We start from the raw sequence: 8,280 nt of genomic DNA, 5'->3' as shown, positions 1-8,280 counted from the left end.
GAGCAGCTTTGCTGGGAGTGTCGGGAACATCTTTCATTGCAACAAACAGTGTTTGAGTCTCGTGAGTTCCTTCCTCTCTCCCAGACAAGGCTCAGTCCTGTGTGCACCCACAGCTAGATCAGGGTGTGCCGCCAGGAGGGGTCTGAGCCTGGAGACCAAACCTGGAGGCCCCAGCAACAGGAGTGAGAAGGTGTGTCTTGGCCAGAGCACAGAGCTGGGCTGCATTCCACAAGAAACTGGGTTTTCTGAGGCTTTTCAGGGCTGGGGCTGGACTTGATGATCTCAGAGGTCTCTTCCAACCCAGCTGATTCTATGATTCTCTGTGTGACATGGAGCCTGGATTGGGTTTTTGTTCTCAAATTTTCAGAGAAAGTCACTCACCTGAACTGGGGCCAGGATGGACAATCCCTGTGCCTGAAGCCCCTCTGTGTGGGCCCCACAACCAGCAGTGCTGAGTGAGACCCACTGAGCTCTCTGGGGCTGCAGCAACTGCAGGGACTCTGCTCCAGGATGGACTTCCCACGGGATCACATCCTTCTTTTTGGGCATCCCCCTGGTCCAGTGTGGGCTCCTCCTTGGGCTGCAGGGCAACCTCAGCTCTGGCATCTGCAGCACCTCGTGCCCCTCCCTCTGCCCTGCCCTGGGCTCTGCAGAGCTGTTCCTCTGCCATGTTCTCCCTCTGCTCTTCTCTGCACCCAATTCCATCTGCACAAGCACTTTTTCCTCCCTCGATATGTTCTCCCTGCGGCATCACTGCCATCTCTGCTGGGTTGGGCCTTGGTCCAGAGTCTGTCCTGGAGCTCTGCTGGATATGGAGGAAGCCTCTGGCAGCTGCTCACAGAACCCACCCCTGGAACCCCCCCACTACCAAAACCTGGGCACCCAAACCCAATACACTGCACAGCATGGACCACCTGGAGCGTGGGTCACCAGGTGAGTGCCCAGCATGGATCACCTGGAACGTGGGTCACCAGGTGTGTGCCCAGCAGGGATCACCTGGAACGTGGGTCACCAGGTGTGTGCCCAGCAGGGATCACCTGGAACGTGGGTCACCAAGTCTGTGCCCAGCAGGGACCCACCTGGAACGTGGGTCACCAGGTGAGTGCCCAACATGGATCACCTGGAACGTGGGTCACCAAGTCTGTGCCCAGCAGGGATCACCTGGAACGTGGGTCACCAGGTGTGTGCCCAGCAGGGATCACCTGGAACGTGGGTCACCAGCTCTGTGCCCAATGTGGGTTCTGTGATGGGTGATGGAGTTGGAGCAGTGAACGAAGCTCTTCCCAGTCAGGGCACTGGCAGGACTTCCTCTACTTGTGGGTCAGTCGGTGTTTGAACAAGTTACTACTGTGGTTGAAGCTCTTCCCACACTCATCACACTTGAATGGCCTCTCTCCGGTGTGGATGTGCTGGTGGAGGACAAGGTGAGAGTTGCGGTTGAAGCTCTTCCCGCAGTCGGAGCAGCAGAAGGGCCTCTCATCTGTGTGTGTCCTCTCATGCAGGAGCAGAGTGGAGCTGGTCTTAAACCTCTTCCCACACTCAGGACACTCGTAGGGCCGTTCCTCGGAGTGGATCTTTTGGTGGCGGGTCAGGTTGGAGCTCTGGCAGAAGCTCTTCCCACACTCCCAACACTTGTAGGGTCGTTCTGCGGAGTGCAGGCGCTGGTGGTTCCTCAGGTTGGAGCCGTTTCTGAAGCTCCTCCCACATTCCAAGCACTTGTAGGGTTGTTCTCCAGTGTGGATGACCTGGTGGCGAATCAGGTTGGAGCTGTGGCGAAAGCCGATCCCACACTCCGAGCACCTGTAGGGCCTTTCCCCAGTGTGGATCATCTGGTGCCGGATCAGACAGGTGCTCTGGCGGAAGCTCTTCCCACATTCCAAGCACTTGTAGGGCCTTTCCCCAGTGTGGATCTTCTGGTGCCGCATCAGACAGGAGCTCTGGCGGAAGCTCTTCCCACATTCTAAGCACTTGTAGGGCCTTTCGCCAGTGTGGACAATCTGGTGTTGGATCAGGTCAGAGCTCTGGCAGAAGCTCTTCCCACATTCCAAGCACTTGTAGGGCCTTTCCCCAGTGTGGATCATTTGGTGGTGGATCAGGCTGGAGCTGTGGCAGAAGCTCTTCCCACATTCCAAGCACTTGTAGGGCCTTTCCCCAGTGTGAATCATCTGGTGGTGGATCAGGTCGCAGCTCTGACTGAAGCTCTTCCCACATTCCAAGCACTTATAGGGCCTTTCCCCAGTGTGGATCATCTGATGCTGGATCAGTTTGGAGCTCTGGCCGAAGCTCTTACCACATTCTAAGCACTTGTAGGGCCTTTCCCCAGTATGGATCATCTGGTGGCGGATCAGGCTGGAGCTCTGACTGAAGCTCTTCCCACATTCCAAGCACTTGTAGGGCCTTTTTCCAGTGTGGATCACCTGATGGCGGATCAGCTTGGAGCTCTGGCGGAAGCTCTTCCCACATTCCAAGCACTTGTAGGGCCTTTCCCCAGTGTGGATCATCTGATGCTGGATCAGTGTGGAACTCTGGCAGAAGCTCTTCCCACATTCCAAGCACTTGTAGGGCCTTTCCCCAGTGTGGATCTTCTGGTGGCGCATCAGGTCGGAGCTCTGGATGAAGCTCTTCCCACATTCCAAGCACATGTAGGGCCTTTCCCCAGTATGGATCTTCTGGTGGTGGATCAGGTCGGAGCTCTGGATGAAGCTCTTCCCACATTCCAAGCACTTGTAGGGCCTTTCCCCAGTATGGATCTTCTGGTGGCGGATCAGGTCGCAGCTCTGCCTGAAGCTCTTCCCACATTCCAAACACTTGTAGGGCTTCTCCTCTGCACAAAGTTGCTCATGGACCATCAGGTTGGACCTCTGGCCACCTTCGTGGCATAGGGTGGGTATTTTCTCCTCAAAGTGCCCTGGGCTGTGTTTGCAGCTCCTTCTCCTTATGTGGGATCTCCATGACTTTTCCTCCCCAGTGACCTCCTGTGCCCTGGAGCCGTTCAAAACAGCCTCTGCCTTGAGGTTCTGCCAGGGGGATTTGTCCTCCGTGCTCTCCGTGCTCAGCTCTGGGCCTGGGGCAGGAAGGAACAAGGACAGGGACGGGATTTGCCTCTGGCCCACAGGGAATGCCAAGGACATCCCCCCAAACCCGGCCCCGGCAGGACGGCGTCGGCAGCGGGGCTGTCCTGCAGCCGGGCCCATGCTGGGCTGGAAGATGCAGCACAAGGGAGGGGCAAAGGGGCACTGACTTCCTCCTCACCTGCCTGGGGGTCCTGGCGCATCTTCCTCTTCCTTGCAGCCTCCTCCTTCATCTGGCCAAGGTTTGGGAAGGAGAAATTCTGGTTTGAGGGGAAAAAGAAGGGGTGAGTGAGTTGGATTGGGGGTTTCTGATGCCCAAGTCCATTTCTGGAAGTCCCCAGGCATCTTGTGTGTGGGGGTGACAGTGTGTGTGGATCTCTTAAGGTCTGAGGTGACTGATGAATACATCCTGAAGGACCAGAGAGGCACCTGTAGAATGTGAATGCCTTGTAACCAGTAGGATCTCTCCATGTGTGTGAGGTGAACCACTAACCAATAGTGTGCTGGCATGTTACATACAGGAGTAGGTAAAAGTGAAGCTGTTACTAAAAGTAAAGTCCTTTCCCTTGGGTGAGCCTCCTGATCCCACTGCAGTCTGAGCTGTCTCTGCCTCCTCGACCGCCGCTGAGCTGATCTACATTATCCCAGTAAAGGGTGACCCAATACTTGTGTCTGTAAAAACCTCCAAAACACCAAGATTCAGCCCAGAAAAATACATAATACCAAGATTCAGGCAAAAAACTTCTCAGAAATGTCGAGATTAACCCCCTAAAACTGCAGAAGATCATGATTCAGCCCCAAAATGCTCCCAAATATGAAGATTCAGCCCCCACATCCCTTTCTTGGGAGTTCCCACAGACCTGTCTGGTCTCCTCACTCTGGGGTTCTGTGCGTCTTCCCTCTTGGGGATGCTGAAGGACCTGCTCAGCTATTGCTGGAGGCTTTGGGGTCCCTTCTCCCCTGACTCTGCTCAGGGTGCTGAGTTCCCAGAGAATGCTCCTGAATTAAGAAACAGTCAAATCCAATAAAATCCTTCCTTTGATTCAGCCCTGGGAACGTGGGGCGTGACCCCCCTGAGATGTTCCAGAAGACTTTTGTGTTTCCAGGTTTATTTACTGAGTTACAGCTGAAACTCCTCCCCAAAGTCAAGCAGACCATTTTGGGTGACTGAACACTCCAATGGGCTGCTCTGAGCTCTGCAGCTCTGCATTTCCTTTTAACTAAACAGTGTTACAGCTCAGCCTCTGACCTGGACAGGGTTTCTGGTTTATTTCTTACAGCTCAGCCTCTAATCTAAACAGGGGGTTTGATTTATTTTAAAGTCTATCCTACAGCTTCAGGGTTAAATTCCTCTCTGTCTAAAGCTCTGAGAACTGACAAACTTGGCTACAAGCTAAAATCAAAAATTAATATGAAATACAAAGTTCGTACAGGTCTGATTAAAAATCAGGAAAGACCACATCATTTTATGGGGAAGGGATAAAATCCATTTTCTTGAGGGTTCCTGTGTCAGCCCTCTCTGCGTTCCCCAGTTTGTTGTCCCAAGGGTCTCAATCCAGGCTCCCATTTCAGGGTCCGGGGGTCCCACTTCCCCCCAGGGCGGTCCCCAATCTCTGGGATCGCCCCATCTCCCCAGCCCGGGGGTCCCACCCACCCACACCCCACCCCGGGGGTCCCCAGACCACCATGTGCCCCCACCGGGCCAGGCTGGCGATGCCCAACCCGGGAACACCGACCCCCACCGGGGGCACCTGCACCCCACCGGGACCTCCAAGGTCCTCCAAGCAAGAAGATGATGAACCCCAACATGGAATGGCAGCCCGAGACCAGTAAAAAAAACCAAACCCCAACCCCCAAACTCATCCATGTGGGACAGACAGAGGAACTGAGCATGAGCTTCAGCAAAAGGAACATGAAAAGAGGGGGTGAATGATTAGAAACAGAATTAGGGGTTTGCTGAAGCCAAAGAAACTTTAAGAGAATGGGGGGTGGGGTAGTTTGTTTCCAGTGGGTTTTCTCACTTTTGGAGGGGGTTGGAGGTCCGGGCATGGAGGTGGATCAGGCTGGACTGTGGGTCCCTCAGTACCGGCCAACAGGAACGGGGGCAGGGACCTTTCCGGCTGGAAGAGGGTAGAAAAAGTTCTGGGTTTTTGTTCTGGGTCTGTCTCTTGGGCCAGAGAGAGACACACCCGGTTCAGCCCATCTGTTAAATAAAAGTTTAGTTTTGCTTTGACGACTTTGTCCCCTCTCAATTCTCTTGGTAAATGTCAGCATTTCTCACAGCAACCCAGGGGCCATTAGGAAAAACCTCAGGGAAAAACACACGGAGGGGGGAAGGAATGTGGGGGATTGAGAGGCTTCAGGTCCTTGCGGGGTTCCATCTCAGCCTATCCCGACACAGCCCCCCCTGGGCTCCCACACAGCCCGGCCACGGGCTGCCCCTACGGGACCCTGTGCCAGTTCCCAAACAGGCCTTGGAATCACAGAATCACAGAATGGACTGGGTTGGAAAAGACCTCCAAGATCATCAAGTCCAACCCTTGGTCCAACTCCAGTCCCTTTACCAGATCATGGCACTCAGTGCCACGGCCAATCTCACCTTAAAAACCTCCAGGGATGGGGAATCCACCCCCTCTCTGGGCAGCCCATTCCAATGCCTGAGCACTCTCTCTGGAAAGAGTTTTTTTCTGCTCTCCAACTTCAATTTCCCCTGGCAGAGCTTGAGCCCATCGTGCCCCCTTGTCCTATTGCTGAGTGCCTGGGAGAAGAGACCAACCCCCACCTGGCCAGAACTTCCCTTCAGGGAGTTCCAGACAGTGCTGAGGTCACCTCTGAGCCTCCTCTTCTCCAGGCTAAACACCCCCAGCTCCCTCAGCCTCTCCCCACAGCACTTGTGCTCCAGTCCCTTCTCCAGCCTCGCTGCTCTTCTCTGGCCCCGCTCCAGCCCCCCAAGATCTTTCCTGAACTGAGGGGCCCAGAACTGAACACAACACTCAAGATGTGGCCTCCCCAAGGCAGAGTCCAGGGGAAAGGTCACTGCCCTGGGCCTGCTGGCCACGCTAGTTTGGATCCAGGCCAGGATCCCCTTGGCCTTCTTGGCCACCTGGGCACTCTGCTGGCTCCTGTTCAGACTCCTGTCACTCAGTCCCCCCAGGGCCCTTTCTGCCTGGTTTAGAAACAAATCCCGGAGAGCTTTGGCTGCACCGCAGATGTGTCAGAAAGGGCAGTGCTGGTGCACAGCCGGGCAGGGCTCAGCACTGCGGGACTGGACAACTCCCTCTGCATCACCCACGCAGCCCTGCATCTCCTTGAGAAATATTTCTCACTCAAACTAACACAGCAGGAGCCTATACGGCATCCTGAGCCCGAATGGAGAACGATAAATATTACTAATCAAAAAGTGACCGCCTTCTAAAGTTAAATAAAAGTATATACCCCTTCCGTGGAATCATCCACGGATCGTGGCACCCAATTTTATCACAGAATCCCAGAATACGCTGAGCCGGAAGGGACCCACAAGGATCACGGAGTGCAGCCCTAAGCCCCGCACAGGCCCATCGCCAGCAGTCACACCCCGTGCCCCGAAGGGCCCTCCAAACGCTCCGTGAGCTGTGCCAGGCCCGGGGCTGTGCCCAGTGCCCTGGGGAGCCCGTTGGGTGCCCGACCCCGCCCGGGCAGCGCCTCTTCCCGCGGGGTCCCCGCGCGGCCCCCACGCACCTCCGCCATTGCCACACGCCCGGGCCCGGATTGGCCGCGCGCTCTGTCCAATGGGAAGCGCTTCCGGGGCAGGGGTGGGGGGTCCCTCGGGCCCGCCCCCGCTCTCTGATTGGCCCAGCCTCCTGTCTGTCACGCGTGGTGCCGGCCCCGCCCCCTGGCGGTGATGGCTGGCGGGGGGAGGCCATGGGGGGCCCCGCGGGGCGGGGAGCGGGGCGGGGGTGAGGGCGGGGAGAGGGCGGGGAGCGGGGCGGGGGTGAGGGCGGGGAGCGGGGCGGGGAGCGGGGCGGGGGTGAGGGCGGGGGTGAGGGCGGGGGTGAGGGCGGGGGTGAGGGCGGGGAGAGGGGCGGGGAGCGGGGCGGGGGTGAGGGCGGGGAGCGGGGCGGGGGTGAGGGCGGGGAGCGGGGCGGGGGTGAGGGCGGGGAGCGGGGCGGGCGTGGGTGAGGGCGGGGAGCGGGGCGGGGGTGAGGGCGGGGAGCGGGGCGGGGAGCGGGGAGGGGAGCGGGGCGGGCGGGGGTGAGGGCGGGGAGCGGGGCGGGGGTGAGGGCGGGGAGCGGGGCGGGGAGCGGGGCGGGGGTGAGGGCGGGGGTGAGGGCGGGGAGCGGGGCGGGGAGCGGGGCGGGGGTGAGGGCGGGGAGCGGGGCGGGGGTGAGGGCGGGGAGCGGGGCGGGGGTGAGGGCGGGGAGCGGGGCGGGGAGCGGGGAGGGGAGCGGGGCGGGCGGGGGTGAGGGCGGGGAGCGGGGCGGGGGTGAGGGCGGGGAGCGGGGCGGGGAGCGGGACGGGGAGCGGGGCGGGGGTGAGGGCGGGGAGCGGGGCGGGGAGCGGGGAGGGGAGCGGGGCGGGGGTGAGGGCGGGGTGCGGGGCGGGGAGCGGGGAGGGGAGCGGGGCGGGGAGCGGGGAGGGGAACGGGGCGGGGGTGAGGGCGGGGAGCGGGGCGGGGGTGAGGGCGGGGGTGAGGGCGGGGAGCGGGGCGGGGATCGGGGCGGGCGGGGGTGAGGGCGGGGCGGGGACAGGGATAGAGTCAGAGGGTACAGCGACAGGGACAGCGGGCACCGGGGGGCACCGCGGGCAGTGGCAGGCACAGCGGGCACCGAGGGGCACAGCGGGCAGGGGCAGCTCCCGCCAGCCCGGAGGGGCCCGCAGAGAACGAGCGTGCGCGGCCGGGAGCGGCCTGTCCGTGCCTGGGCCCGGTCCCGCCGAGCAGCCCCGGGCGGCGTTCAGAGCCCGGCACTGATTCCTTTCTCTGCCGAACCTGTCCCTTTCCCGGCCTGTCCATTTCCCCAGCCTGTCCCTTCCCCGCCCGGGGCCCCCGTGCCCCCCAGCAGTGCCCACAGCCCTCCGGGCCCGGCCCGGGCCAGCAGGATGCGCCTCCTGTGCCTCCCAGACCGCGGGCAGAGCTCGGGGGGGTCTCTTAGCTGGAGCTGGGGCAGACCTGGCCCCGACCTTGGCAGAATTCGGCCCGTGACACACCCAGGGAGGGGCTCAGGGGAGTAAA

At 60.0% G+C, this 8,280-nt stretch overlaps 1 protein-coding gene across 3 annotated transcripts; it reads right to left on the bottom strand.

Moving 5' to 3' along the window:
- Positions 1-600: 600 nt before the first annotated feature.
- LOC139684729 (zinc finger protein 420-like) lies at positions 601-6,868 on the bottom strand. Of its 3 annotated transcripts, XM_071580952.1 has the most exons (4): positions 6,789-6,868; positions 5,093-5,191; positions 3,253-3,331; positions 601-3,064 (listed from the first exon to the last, which is right to left on the bottom strand). In XM_071580952.1, exons 1-4 carry the CDS (start codon positions 6,795-6,797, stop codon positions 1,311-1,313), a joined length of 1,941 nt encoding a protein of 646 aa, XP_071437053.1. In that variant the 5' UTR covers positions 6,798-6,868; the 3' UTR covers positions 601-1,310. The 3 variants fall into 3 exon arrangements, with proteins under 3 accessions (XP_071437053.1, XP_071437054.1, XP_071437055.1); XM_071580953.1 differs by lacking the exon at positions 5,093-5,191 and having other exon boundaries at positions 6,789-6,826; XM_071580954.1 differs by lacking the exons at positions 5,093-5,191; positions 6,789-6,868 and adding an exon at positions 3,932-4,066.
- Positions 6,869-8,280: the final 1,412 nt, after the last annotated feature.

Source organism: Pithys albifrons, chromosome Z (genome assembly GCF_047495875.1).
Source record: "Pithys albifrons albifrons isolate INPA30051 chromosome Z, PitAlb_v1, whole genome shotgun sequence".
Lineage (NCBI taxonomy): Eukaryota > Metazoa > Chordata > Aves > Passeriformes > Thamnophilidae > Pithys > Pithys albifrons.
This window is presented reverse-complemented; position numbering and strand designations above follow the sequence as displayed.